Source organism: Grammomys surdaster, unplaced genomic scaffold, assembly GCF_004785775.1.
Source record: "Grammomys surdaster isolate TR1022 unplaced genomic scaffold, NIH_TR_1.0 125672, whole genome shotgun sequence".
In the NCBI taxonomy this organism is placed as follows: Eukaryota; Metazoa; Chordata; class Mammalia; order Rodentia; family Muridae; genus Grammomys; species Grammomys surdaster.
In genome coordinates, this window is record NW_021620509.1 from 577,984 (window position 1) to 591,285 (window position 13,302).

The following is a 13,302-nucleotide window of genomic DNA, read 5'->3' on the forward strand; positions in this document are numbered from 1 at the left end:
CCAGGGCCTGCCCCATGCCAGGCAAGTGTCTACCACCTAGCTACAGCCCCAGGCTTTTTTTTTTCTTTTGGTTTTTCGACACAGGGTTTCCCTGTATAGCCCTAGCTGTCCAGGACTTCCCTCTTTTTTTTTTTTTTTTTCGAGACAGGGTTTCTCTGTGCAGCCCTGGCTATCCTGGAACTCACTCTGTAGACCAGGCTGGCCTCAGGACTTCACTCTTAAGAGATCCCCTTGCTTCAAGTCCTGGGATTAAAAACATGCCAGCTATCCCTAGGCTTTTCTTTAAAAAACATTCAAGAAAGGACCCTAGTGAGGTTGCTTCCATCCCTGAGCCTCTTGAACAACAAGGACCCCAGGACTGTGTTGCCACATCTAACAGAAAACACAAGAGAGACACAGAAATATTCAGAAGGCAGAGCCACACAGAAAGGCAGAGGTGAGGTGATGGAACTACAAGCCAAGGACAGCTCAAGCCCTCAGAAGTGGCAGAGGTCACAAGTGGCCTCCCCCAGCACCTCTCAAAGTTGGGACCTCAGCGCCCCTTCCCCGTGGGCTGCAGGCTTCCTGGGTGAGAGGACAGACTCTGCTTTAGCAACATCCTGGTCTATGGTTCTTGTGGAGGCCACAGAAAGTTACTGTGCATTCTGACATTCTGAAGAACAGGCACACAAGGACCCTGGAAGGCACTAAGAGGACAGAGAAGGGGACAGGCAGGTCAGGGTCCTCAGAGACTGCTTTGGGACTTACATGGGTATGCTCTTAGCTGTCAGCACAGTTGGGGATGTGACCAGGACTGTGGTACTGTGATGTGTGAGGGGAGCATATGCAGGATCAAGGCTGTAGGGGACAGAACAGCACAGCTGAGGGCAGACAATGGGAGCAGACTCACCTGCACCTCCACAGGGTCCTCAGCCTGTGCCTCTTCCGTGTCCAGGAGCTCTATGGTCATGATCACCTGGCCTCTTCGTTGCAGGAACATTACCTAGGGAGATGGCATGGCCTGAGCTGCCATCACTCAGCCCCTTCAAGGGCCTGGCACTGTCATGCAAGACAGAGGGACCTGACAGGCTCTACAGCCACTCACAGGTGTAATGACAGTGCCCTGGCAGCCTGCTCAGCCTTCAGTCCTTTCCCAGTGGCCTCGGCCTTCAGCCCCAGGCCACCCTACCATGACTCACCTTGAAACAGTTCTCGTCTGCCATGCAGCGCTCCGCCTTCCACTGGTAGCTGGTCTCGCGCGCAGCACGGACACATCTGGAGGACAGGTTTCCGCCCGCGGCTCCTCGCTGCTGCTCACTCAGGTACAGCTCCACCACCTTCAGGCATATGTCGTCACTCACCAGATGGTGCAGCTGGCAGGGAGAGAGAGCAAGGCCACAGCTGCGGACCAAGCCAGATCAGGGCAGACTCAACCAAACTAGGTAAGACCAGCATGCGTGCCTGGGTGTAAGTGTCCAGAAGAGACAAATGTGCCCTCGAGAGCACTGACCTCATATAAAACTTCCTTCTAGATGTCTAGGGCCAGTCCTTTCACCCACTGTTACGAAGAGGGGCACAATGAGCTGAGTCACCTCAGGGTGACTGCTCTGACCTTCCCTCCCGCCATCTCTGCATGAGGACACTGAGGAGGACACGGGGGACAGGAGTGGGGACCTAAGAGGCCAGGCCCAGCGCTCAGCCTTAAAACGAGCGGACAAGCTGGCCTCAAGCCAGCAGGGTAGCGTTGGTGAATACCTGGCTGGGGCTTCAGTAAGGGTCTGGGGCAGCCACAGAAGGGATCCATCCTGCTTACTCAAATTAGTTTATCTTTTTAAAATAGTTTCTACTGTCTGTGACAGAGAGTGAGGGGGGTGTGTGTGTGTCTGTTCACCCAAGGAAGCCAGAGAACAATGGGTGTCCTGTCCCATCTGTCTCCTTACTTCCTTGAGGTGAATAGGGATGGAATCCCCTGCTGGACCTAGAGTCATCCTTATGCCCAGCAAGCTCCAGGCATCCTCCTGCCCCTATCCTCCACAGCATGGGGTACACAAGTGTATTGGACAGTTTTATCTCAATTTGACACAAGCAAAAGTCATCTGAGAGGAGGGAACAGCAATCGAAAAAAATGCCTCCATAAGATCTGGCTGCAGGCAAGGCTATAAGACATTTTCTTAGTCATTGATGAGGGAAGGCCCAGTCCTTTCTGGGTAGTGCCATCCCTAGATTGTTAGTCTTGGGCTCTATAAGAAAGCTCCCAGTGAGCAGCACCCCTCAATGGTTCTGCTTCAGCTCCTGCCACCAAGTCCCTGCACTGTATTGAGTTCCCACCCTCACTGCTTTTGATGATGAACATGGCAGTGAACTGATATACGGAACTCTAAGCTGAAATAAACCTTTTCCTTGTCAACTGGCTTTGTTCATGTTGTTTCATCATAGTGATAGCACCCTAAGACAAGGAGCATGTTGCCATGCCCAGCTCCCTACAGGGTGCTGGGGATTTGAATTTAGATCTTCATGCTTGAATACAGCAAACACTCCTATCCAGTGAGCTGTCTCCTTAGCCTTGAGAGCTTACTTCAGAAGCTTAGCCAAAAGACTTGGTCTGACCCAATCACCTAATGCCAACGATGGGGCTACTGTCCCAGGGACTATGGTCCTCTACTGTCCCCCACCTGGCTGTCCTAACACTGTGTGTAGCTCATAAGCTTCCCCATCACCCAGCTGTAGCTGCCACTGATGTGGGCAGGGGCAGGAAGGCACAGACTCAGTCCTGGATCATACATATAAAGTTGAAATGCTTAAAGAGAAGAAGTGGAGGGGACCATGTCAACTGCTGGCTGTGATGTGCTGGGCAGGGTGGGCTTCAGAGCAACATGGTGCAAGTCAGGCTCTCTGGCTCCCCACAAGGCCAGGACATCCAAACATCCCACAGTGTTCACAAGAGGTCAGACCATGCATGAGCCACAGAGAGAAAGCAACATGAGCAAACAGCGGCAAACAGGGCGTAGCCTCACCTACCACTAGGAGGCCCCACTGCCCCATAGCACAGTCAGAGCCCACTGTGGATGTGCTCCAGCAGGTGCAGGGATGGAGAAGAGAGGTCACTGCCAACATGCAGCTACTTCCACACAGCTGGAAACCTCCATGCAGAATCAGGGTGAGGAAGTTTTGCTTGTGAAAACCTACTAGGTGACCCCTGGAGATCTGAGTACTTTCTGTCTGTGTATGTACTTTCTAGCAGAAGTCCTTAGGGGCCAGGACTTGGCGCAGTGAAGAGCCCTTGCCTAGCATACTCAAGACCGTGGTTTCCATGCCCAGCACCAAAAAGGAAAACCAAGCTCTTGGGGCCAGTGAGATGGCTCAGCGGGGAAAGGCACTTGCAGGCATGACAGCAGAGCTGAGAGCGCCACCCCTCGACCCACACAGGGGAGAAGAGAAGCATGGCCTGCAGCTGTCCTGCCTGCATGTCTGTCATGTCCATGGGCACATAAACGGATAAATAACACACAATAAAAAGGTCTTTAAGCCCTGGGAGGAAAGAGCTTTCTAAAGCACTTCCTGTGACTGACGGGGCTCAGAAGACTTCTCCCCAGATGGCACAGCTTTGTGCTAGATCTCTCATTTTGCATGTTGGACCAGGTGGGGGGATGGGGTCTTGCCTTAGAGATGGTTACAGCGCTAAATGTTATAAACTATGGGTGCACTTTAAGGGGCTAATTCTGTTGTGTGAATTTCACCTCACTGAAACAAAAGTGTTGAAAGAATCAGCTCCAAAGTGACAAGGATAGTGTACAGGACCCTGTGTTGAAAGGACCAGTTTCCAAGGTGACAAGGACAGATAAGAAGAGCTTTCCTGTGCCTGCCCTCACCTGGCGGGCAATGTTTTGCACCAGCTTGTCCATGGTGAAGCCAATGTAGGCATGAATGGTGAACATCTCGCGGAGAGTGTCCTCATACTGCGTGGGGTCGATGCTCCCCTCCAGGAGGCTCCGCACCATGTCCAGGAAGGCCGGGTAGTACTCCTCCAGCTCCACCTCACCTGGGGAAGGAGGGTGGTCACTTGACTCTCAGGAAAGCCAGCAGCCCGGACTCCCTGGGGACTTGCTAAGGGGGCCCTAGCCTTGGTCCACCACCGCCCTCCATTAAGATGGCCTAAAGGGACAGAGGCTAGCCCAGAGCCTCAGCCCAGGCACTCACTGGGCTGCTTGAGTCGCAGCTCCATGGCGGGGTCAGCAGCCTTCTCCCGGCGGCCCTCACACAGCAGCTGCTCCCTCTCCTGCTCCCGCCGATGCTCCAGCAGCTGCTTCTGCGCCTGCCGATAGATCTTGAGCAGGCGAGCGCACAGCGTCTGGTGCAGCCGCAGGAAGAAGTACCAGTTGTTGTTGGCAAAGAACAAGCTGTACACGTCATCCAGGGCCTTGGGCGGCTCTGGCGGTGCATCTGCGGGGGGCTTCCCGTCGGTGGGCCGGCAGCGCTCGGGATCGGCGCTGTCCTGGTCGCGCTCATCCGCAGAGTCATCCGAGGCGCCAGGGCGCTGCTGCGAGAAAAACAGGCTGGGCAGGAACCGGTGAAGCAGCTGGCGGATCGTGCCCTGGTCCTCTTTCTGAATGGCTGGCTGCCGTTTAACATAGTAGCTGATGAGTGCTGCTGCGTCCTCTAGGATCTGTCGGTCCTCGTACACAAAGATGAGGTGTGGCTCACTGGAAGGTGCACTGCGGCCCTCCGAGTGCTGCTCCTGGTGCTGCAAAGGGTGGCAGTCAGCGGCGGGCATGGCCTGCCTTCCCAAGCCCCGCCTCCAGCCTCCTTAGAAAGGATGAGTGACCTTGGCACACACCGCAAGAGTAAGGGTCATTTATCCAACCTTCCTCTCATCTCACAGGGTCTTATCTGCCCTGGTAGAGTCCAGCCCCCAGCCGCCCTCTCAACTGGACAAGCCAAGGCCCTCTCACTGCAGGTGGATGTTAGCACTAGAGGACTACAGTGAAGTGAGGCTTCCCACAGACTGGCCAAGGAGTAAGCTCTCCAGTGGGGTGAGGCTCAAAGTTCAGAGTGTCCCAGGAGCCTCCAACCATCTGCCACTCAAACACTCAGCTCCACTACTCCACAGGGCTCAGCTGCCCCTCCCCCACTCCAAAAAACAGCTTGCCACCTGCCCAGTTGCTTAGCTAACAACAAGAGATTCCGGGAGGGCTGGAGAGATGGCTCAGTGGTAAGAGCACTGACTGCTCTTCCAGAGGTCCTGAGTTCAAATCCCAGCAACCACATTGTGGCTCACAACCATCTGCAGTGGAATCTAACGCCCTCTTCCGGTGTGTCTGAAGACAGCTACAGTGTATTATACATAAAAAAATAAATATATCTAAAAAAAAAAGAGAGAGAGATGCAGGGACTCTCTAGGCTCTTAGAGACCTTAGCCCTCGGCCCTGCTGTCTGTAGTCTTCTCTTGGGCCAGGCTCTTTCTGCTCTATTCAAGGCTACAAGGCCTTTGTACACGCCGGCTGCTCCCATTTGCTAGAGTCTGGAGGAGCTGGGCAGCTCTGGGACGAACTTTCTAAACTCAGGAGCCAACACCAGCCTTCCTCTTGTTGGATGGTTTCTCTCACATGCTTATCACCAGCAATGGAGATTTACTAATATATGAACACCTCGAGAATCTTTTTCCTCCATGTGGTTACCTCAATTTCAAACCCAGGCCTCAAATTAGGCAAGTGTCCTACCCCACACTACCAAGTCTGTCTTCAAAGGTCAGGCGGTAGGGGCTGCAGAGATGGCTCAGGAGTTAAGGTGCTTGCTGCTCCTGCAGAAGACCTGAGCTGGATTTCCAGTAGCTCACAGACACCTGTATTTCTAGCTCTAAGGGGCGAACACACCTCTGACCTCTGAGTCAAACAAACTTACGTACAAACAAACGATCAATCCATATAGCAGAAAGCAAGCCCAGGCAAAGCCTAGCAAGCAGCAGCCTTTCGTACCTCAGTTTCCCCAGCACTAAGGCAAGTGAGGGCTGGATGGGTGTGGGTCAGGTGTGAGGAGGTCGATGGTCCCTGGCAGCCTCACCTCGTCATAGACGCTCTCGATCTCATTCAGCAGGCTCTTAGAACGCAGCGCTTTGGTGTCATTCTGCTTGAAGTTCACGGCCTGGTGGTCCAGGGACTTGAGGTATGCTTTTTCGTACTGCTCACGCCAGATCTTATTGAAGCCCTGCTGGGCCTCCCGCCACTCCTCCTCCTTGGCCTTCAGCCTGTAGGGAGAGGGGCTCAGTGCCTGATGCCCAGACCCTCCTGTGACCCCAGGAGAAGGGCCCACTTCCCCATAGCAAATATACATTTGGTCTGCACAACACAGAGCAAGCCAGCACCAGGGAGGCTAAGGCAGAGAGGATGTCCATTTCTAGCTGGCCTGGGTTACAGTGAGAAAGCTCCAACTCAAAAAACAACAAACAAAGAGCCTGGCGTGGCGTTACAAGAATGTCATCCCAGCACTTTGAAGATCTGGAGTCAGAAGGCTCCTTAGGCACACGGTAAGTCCAATGCCAGTCTGGGCTACATAAGGCACTATCACCAAAACAAACACCTCCCACACAGAGGACGGGGAAGGAGAAGTGTCCAACATAGCCAACATGGCTACTTAAATTTTTTTTTTACTTATTATTTTGTGTGCATGTGTGTGCTGTGTGCATGTGTGTATGTATACCACATGTATATGGTGGCCCTGGGGTTACAGATAGCTCTGAGCCACCATGTGGGTGCTGGAAATCGGACAGGGTCCTCTGGAAGAGCAGCAGTGCTTCTGAATGCTAGCCAGCTCTGAGCAGTGGCTGCTTTTAGTTCTCCGCCTCCTCCTAGACACCCATCAACCCACACAGCTCTGTCACTAACCCCGCTGAGCAATCCCTGACACCCATCAACCCACACAGCTCTGTCACTAACCCCGCTGAGCAATCCCTGACACCCATCAACCCACACAGCTCTGTCACTAACCCCGCTGAGCATCACAGCTCAAACCTATCGGCTAGCACAGGGCTCCATGGCCTGTCAGCACACAGTGGCCTAGGGATCCTTGTGTTTCAGTCACAATCCATGCTTTGTATCCCAAGTCTCAACCACACCTAAGTGGGACACTGAAGGAAAGGCTACATCTCCACGGGACACAATGTACATGTACTGCCACAGGCACTGTAAGTCACGGAGAGGTCGTGGACGGGTACATGTGTGTAGATTTTATGTAAGCAAAAGGTGAGACTGCATGTGCATACCTGGAGATGACTGAGACCACATGAGGTGTCCAGGAGCCTGGTTGTCAAGACTCTGCTCAGGACTAGGTCAGCTGGAGGCTGACCTAAAGGCACAGTCAAGTGACTCCATTGGTCAGAAACCCTGGTAGCTCCCCTGAGCCAGGGAGGAGAGTAGAAGAGGGGGATACCTTTTCAGAACGACAGGCACAGCGGTGGCAGGGTTCCTCTTCAGGCTCTCGATGACCTCTGGGGCCTTGTCTCCATAAATGCGATGTATGGCGCGGCGTTGAATCACTTCCGATGTGCCACCCAGGCAGTCATCCAGGCGGAGCTTCTCCTGGTCCTCAGGAGCCATCCGTGACAACTTCTTCTGCACACTCTCCAGCACTCGGATGGTGGCCAGATTGGTCTCCAGGACAACGTCCAACTGCAGGGAGGAGGCAGACATGGTCAGAACTGGTGGGTGGTTAGGAGCTGTCAATGGAGCCAGTAAGTGTGGGTGTCTACCAGAGCATGCCTGTGTGGGACAGGCAGTGTTCCAGTGACAGCAGTGGCACATATCACCACTGGGGGGCGCTTAACACACACACAGGCGCTGTCCCTCTCTCCCTCCTTCTCTCTCTCTCTCTCCCTCCCCCTCTCCTACAGTCTGATCACCTGCCACATTGCCACACTGAAGTTTAGCGGTGGGTGTTGCAGTATTAATGGAAGCAGGAAGACTGTGTTCTAAGACAACCTTGCCTCAAACAGAACACAGGACCTGGTGTTCCAGCCACAGACTGTCCTCACGGGTGGGTGGCAATGTTTAGGAATGGGGTTATAAGCCACAACTGGCCTCCTTTGTGTCCCAGCCACCATGGGGTACTATAAGCAGGCTTTGCCAAGTATGGCATCTTTGAATTACACTTCCCAGTGGCTGCTAGACTCTGGTTCATATAAGCTGTCTTGTCCTTGGGACTTGTCACAGCAGAAGTTGAAAACACATACACACAGGGGAAATGGGTGGAGGGTGTACACTCATCAGTCATCCTAGTACTGAAAGGCTAAGGCAGGAGGATCCCAAGTTCCACACCAGCCTAGGCTACAAGGAAAGACATTTCAAAAAGAAAAGCAAGGGCTGCAGACCTGGCTCAGGGGGTAAGAGCTCTGGTTGTCCTTCCAGAGGACTGGGATTTAATTCCTAGCACCCACACGGTGTCTCATAACTGTTCCTAACTCCAGCTCCAAGGAATCCAACGATTGGATTCCTTGGAGCTGGAGTTAGGAACAGTTATGGAATCCCCTTTACTGGCTTCCATGGGCACCAGACAGACATGCAGGCAAACACCCACACACGTAAAATAAAAATAAAACAAAAATGAAACAAAACAGAACAAGAAGACATGTAAATATAAGCTTGTAAACAGGGAGTCAGGATGAAATGAAGGTGCTCCATCTGTCTGTCCCCAGGAGGGGCACTTGGTTGGGTCTGAAGAACTCAACTACAACTTCAATAAGAAATGAAGCTAACAGCCAGTCAGTGGTGGCGCACACCTTTAATCCCAGTACTTGGGAGGCAGAGGCAGGTGGATTTCTGAGTTTGAGGCCAGCCTGGTCTACAGAGTGAGTTCCAAGACAGCCCAGGCTACACAGAGAAACCCTGTCTTGAAAAAAAAAAAAGAAAAAGAAAAAGAAATGAAGCTAACTTAGCCAAACAGTGGTGGTGCACACCACCTTTAATCCCAGCACTTGGGAGGCAGAGACATCAGAGTCTCTGAGTTTGAAGCTAGCCTGGTCTAAAAAGTGAGTTCCAGGACAGTGAGAACCTGTCTTGAACAATCAAAAAAAATAAAAATAAAAAATAAAGCTAACTTAGTCTAAGCTAACTACCCCGTCTTTAGCTGAAGGGAAGAGGTTAATGACGCACTGTAGCTAAGAGTTGGCAGAACTGGCAGCCAGAGGGAGCTGCTCCACAGCACTGGCACCCTTGTGTGGCATGGGGAAGAGACTTCAGGACTAGGCTATACAAGGAAGGTGCTGGGCTGGGCGGACAGAGGACAGCAGATAGGCAGCCAGAGGTGTGTCACCTACTTCAAATCTCTCGTCCTCACAGCGATGCAGCTGCTCCTCATAGGGTGTCTTCTTGGAGCTGACGAAGGTGGAGTCTTCAGACCAGGATGGGAAGGAAACCCATGTATCATTCAGGACCTGGACCAGAGAGCAGAGTGTCACTGAGTACACTTGGGGACAGGGCAGAACTGAGCAGTGATAAATTGTCCAAGTCCCCACTCCAGTGTGAGCTGTAAGCACTGCCATCCAACAGGGCATGAAGCTCAGGTGGCCTCTCATGACATCCCTCAGGTATCGAACATCATCAGGAAGTCTGGACCCTGGCCCATGGCTGTGCGCTGGAGAGGGCTGACCTGTACCCCAAGGGTGCTACCTCCTTGCAGATGGCAGTCCTTCCACTGCACTTGGGCTGCTGGTAGGTCTTGGGAAGTGCCCGATAGCTGGATCCTATTCGCTTACAAGATGCATAGTCAATTTCTCTGCTTATGCCGTCTCCAGACCGGTCGCTCATAGGTGGTGCAAAGGACAGCTCTTTCACTCCCAGGAAGGATTTGAACTGTGCAAAGAGTTCTGGAAATTTCCTTCAAAGACAGATAGAAACTTTAAGTAGACACTGGGCCTTTTGAGAATGTTCTAGAGTCAGGACAATAGCCTTGAAGATATGGAACTTCAAGATGGCCTGAATCAGAACTCAAATGTTAGGAAAAGGAGGAGGGTTCTCTCCCATCAACACCAAACACAGTCTTATAGCTATAGACCTTGCCAGCTCCACTAGGCCACAGCTGCAAAGCACACTGGGAATAACTTCTGTGGGTCTCACAGCCTTGATTTTCTGTCCCCTAACTTAAAAAAAGTAAGAGGAGCCTAAAGTGATGGCTCAGTGGTTAAGAGCATTGATTGTTCTTCCAGAGGACCAGGGTTCAATTTCCAGCAACCAAATATTGGCTCACAACTGCCTGTAACTCCAATTCCAAGCAATCTGACATGCTGACACAGACATATGTGCAGACAAAACACCAATGCACATGAAATAAAAATTAATTAATTAATCAACAAAAAGAAACAAAGAAAGAAAGAAAAAAAAAAGAGAAAGAAACACAGTGGATAGAGTGGCACATGTCTTTTATCCCAGAACTCAAGCAGATCTGGGTAGATCTTGGTAGTTTTAGGCTAGCCTGATCTACAGAGCATGTTCCAACACAGCCAGGGCTATGAGACGCTGTTTAAAAACAAAAAACAAAACAAAATAAACAAACAAAAAAAACCCACACACACTCAAGTGTCCCATTAGCCCTGTGACCAGTCGGTCAGCAGCAAGTGTTTACAGCCAATTTGTGCCCAAACCAGTCTGGAAGTGAACCTAGTTCTAGGCTAGACATGACCTCCTTTAAGTTATTCAAAACACAGACACACATCAGCCTTGACTCTGAGCCCAAATCCCCAAGCCCGGGACATTAGCCCCTTCTAGTCACTGGCTGTACCCAGGCCTGTGCAGAGCTCCCCTGCTCGATATCCCTCCGAAGGCCACAGGCATCACACAGTTCCCAGGGTCCTATGCTGGAGTCCTGGGGTAGGCTGGGTCAGTCTCCCTTCTACTGGTTCTGGTGACTCCAATAGCTGCTGCAGCCTTAGGAGGATGAAACTGGACTCCAAAGTCAGAAGCCCAGAACAGCCAATGTCCTTGATCCAGGTACTACACACTGCAGTCATGGACTGTTTCTGTAAATAAAGCTTTGTTGGCACCCAGTCCTGCCTCATTTACTTGCTTCTGTCCGTGGGTGCTCTAGAGGACAGAACAGAGAACAGCTGTGCCCACCAGGACTGTCTTCCTGGGTGAAGCTTCCCCCTCCATGAGTGCAGCCTCTCCCCACAGAGGCCCTTGTGGGTTCATTCTTAGAAGTCAGGATGGAAATAGGATGCATGCTAACGGAACACTTTACAGCAGCTGACACCAGTGCCACCTCAATGTCTGTTCATGTTTTTATGTAATACCTTTTGTTTGTATCCCATGTGTTCAGGGAAAGCACATGTGACATTCAAGTCAGTGGACTGTCGACTGCAGGAGGGTAACAGAATATGTGCAACATAGTGTACATACATGTAAAAACATGAGAAACATGAAAAGAGACTATATCATTAATAGGGATGTCCAGTTCAACACAGCACACTCAGGCTGCTTCCTCTTACACAGGAGGGGTGCCAGGAAGCTGGCCAGCATCCTGCCAAAAGATGGTTCCCAAATATTGATGTCTACAACTGTAAATTGCAGGAAAAATGTCTACTCAATGGTTAAAGCTCCCATACTGTCATAAAATCAAGAGTCATAGTCTGAGCCATGGGAAGCCAAGGGCGCTTGCCCATGCACTGTGTACAGGATCACTCTGGACCTTAGGAGGGTTGGCTCCTGTCACTTCTGAACACTAAGGCTATGCTCTCTCCAAGTCATTCTTTTACAAATGTGAGCCTATCAGCAATAACTGGGGAACAACTTTAATTAATAAAGAAAACCACAGGTGGGCAAGATGGCTCAGTGGGTAAAGGTGCTTGCTGCCAACTTTGATAACCTGAGTTAGCTTCCTGAGACCCACATGATGGGAGAGAACCCACCTGAAGTGGAAATTTCTGGTATCTTTGGAAACTCAGTTATGTCATATGATGTTTCACTGAAGCAGACATGTGAGAGGATGTGTGATGTTTAGAAAGAGTATAAATATGACCCACAGACAGTGGAGGGAGGCTCTGGCATTGGTTCACCTTTGCTGTTTACCTGGCTTTGAGTTGCTGATTTTGGCAGAGCTTTGTGGTTTCTTCTGGATCAAACTGCCTGCCATTGCTGATTTGTGAGTGGTAACTACTGAATAGCCCCCAAAGAACTATTTCTAAACTGGCCTACAACCCCGTTTCCTATTAACCTTTCTTTTCTACTGGTGGGTGGTGGGCTAAAAGGGAGGTTGAAGCACTTAAGAACCCTCATTAAAGTAGGTTTTGAATAATCTGAGCCTACACCCATCCAAGAACGTGTCCTCTGGTCTGTACCTGTACACACGTAAGAAATAAACTAATGTTTAAAACAACAAATCACATAAACCAACTTTACGGCTCACTTGCTGGCTGGGATAGGAGGAAGTCCCGGAGTCAGGAGCCACTCACCCCAGGAACGGACTGACAAGCTGCAGCAACTCAGACCCAGACACCAGCTCCTGATTGAAGAGCGCAATGCAGCGCAGAAAGTTCTCGTACACCTCCTGGCTCTTCAGCACCCTGCGCACCTGGGAGTGAGGAGATACGGACACAAGAGGCACAGCTGTAAAAGGCATATGCACCGCGTACTGCAGAAACCACATACATGTGTCTGTGTGGAGGGACGTGTGCATGACCCTGAACTGTCTGGGCTGGCTCTGTGGACTATGCTTCCCTCTCCCACGCACTACAGTGGCCCTGCTTCCGGTGCCCCACAGAAGGACTTGGGAGGAAGCCGCTGTGTCCAGATGGAGAGGACCTCAGAGGGCCTTCCTTACTCACCTTATCGAAGAAGGAGAATTCCTGCAGTGTGCCGTACTTCCCCACAGCAGCAATAGACAGGTCTTTGTTACCTCGGAGCTTCATCTTCTTCTGCGGAGAGAAACCCTTGGCTTAATGGTGTGTCCCCACCACAAGGACCAAGGATGCATGGAACCCGGGGAAGCTTCAATGTAGTCAGCGGGAGCCTGTCTTGGGCACCCCAGGTTTATCTGGCTGCCCAGCATCAGGGGGCGTGCTGCTCCCTCCGTGGCCTTGTGTGAAGTGGGCCCCTAATTCAGGACTTAACACAAGGCAAAGCCCACAGCAACACCCTATCAAATCTGCGGATGGAACCTGGTGCTGAGGACACTTGGAAGGACACGTGGAAAACAAGATCTGGACGATGGACACATGGAGTAATGGTCCAAGCTCTACCAGAGGCAGGGAAGACTTGCAGAAGCTGACCTGACAGCTGCTGGGGAAATAACCCCTGGGTCTCATGCATGTGCTACCGCATGTGCTACAGCTCTCAAGAATGA

General features: G+C 51.5%; 1 protein-coding gene across 1 annotated transcript in view; it reads right to left on the reverse strand.

The window, feature by feature from the left end:
* Positions 1 to 13,302, reverse strand: part of Sin3b (SIN3 transcription regulator family member B) — a 33,828-nt gene that overhangs the window by 2,848 nt on the left and 17,678 nt on the right. Inside the window, exons 7-16 of the mRNA XM_028787729.1 lie at positions 12,785 to 12,874; positions 12,413 to 12,531; positions 9,636 to 9,843; positions 9,284 to 9,400; positions 7,402 to 7,640; positions 6,037 to 6,220; positions 4,177 to 4,720; positions 3,849 to 4,018; positions 1,179 to 1,352; positions 890 to 982 (exon numbers count right to left, since the gene is read on the reverse strand). Coding sequence (XP_028643562.1) covers positions 890 to 982; positions 1,179 to 1,352; positions 3,849 to 4,018; positions 4,177 to 4,720; positions 6,037 to 6,220; positions 7,402 to 7,640; positions 9,284 to 9,400; positions 9,636 to 9,843; positions 12,413 to 12,531; positions 12,785 to 12,874 — 1,938 coding nt within the window. The remainder of the gene's footprint in view (positions 1 to 889; positions 983 to 1,178; positions 1,353 to 3,848; positions 4,019 to 4,176; positions 4,721 to 6,036; positions 6,221 to 7,401; positions 7,641 to 9,283; positions 9,401 to 9,635; positions 9,844 to 12,412; positions 12,532 to 12,784; positions 12,875 to 13,302) is intronic.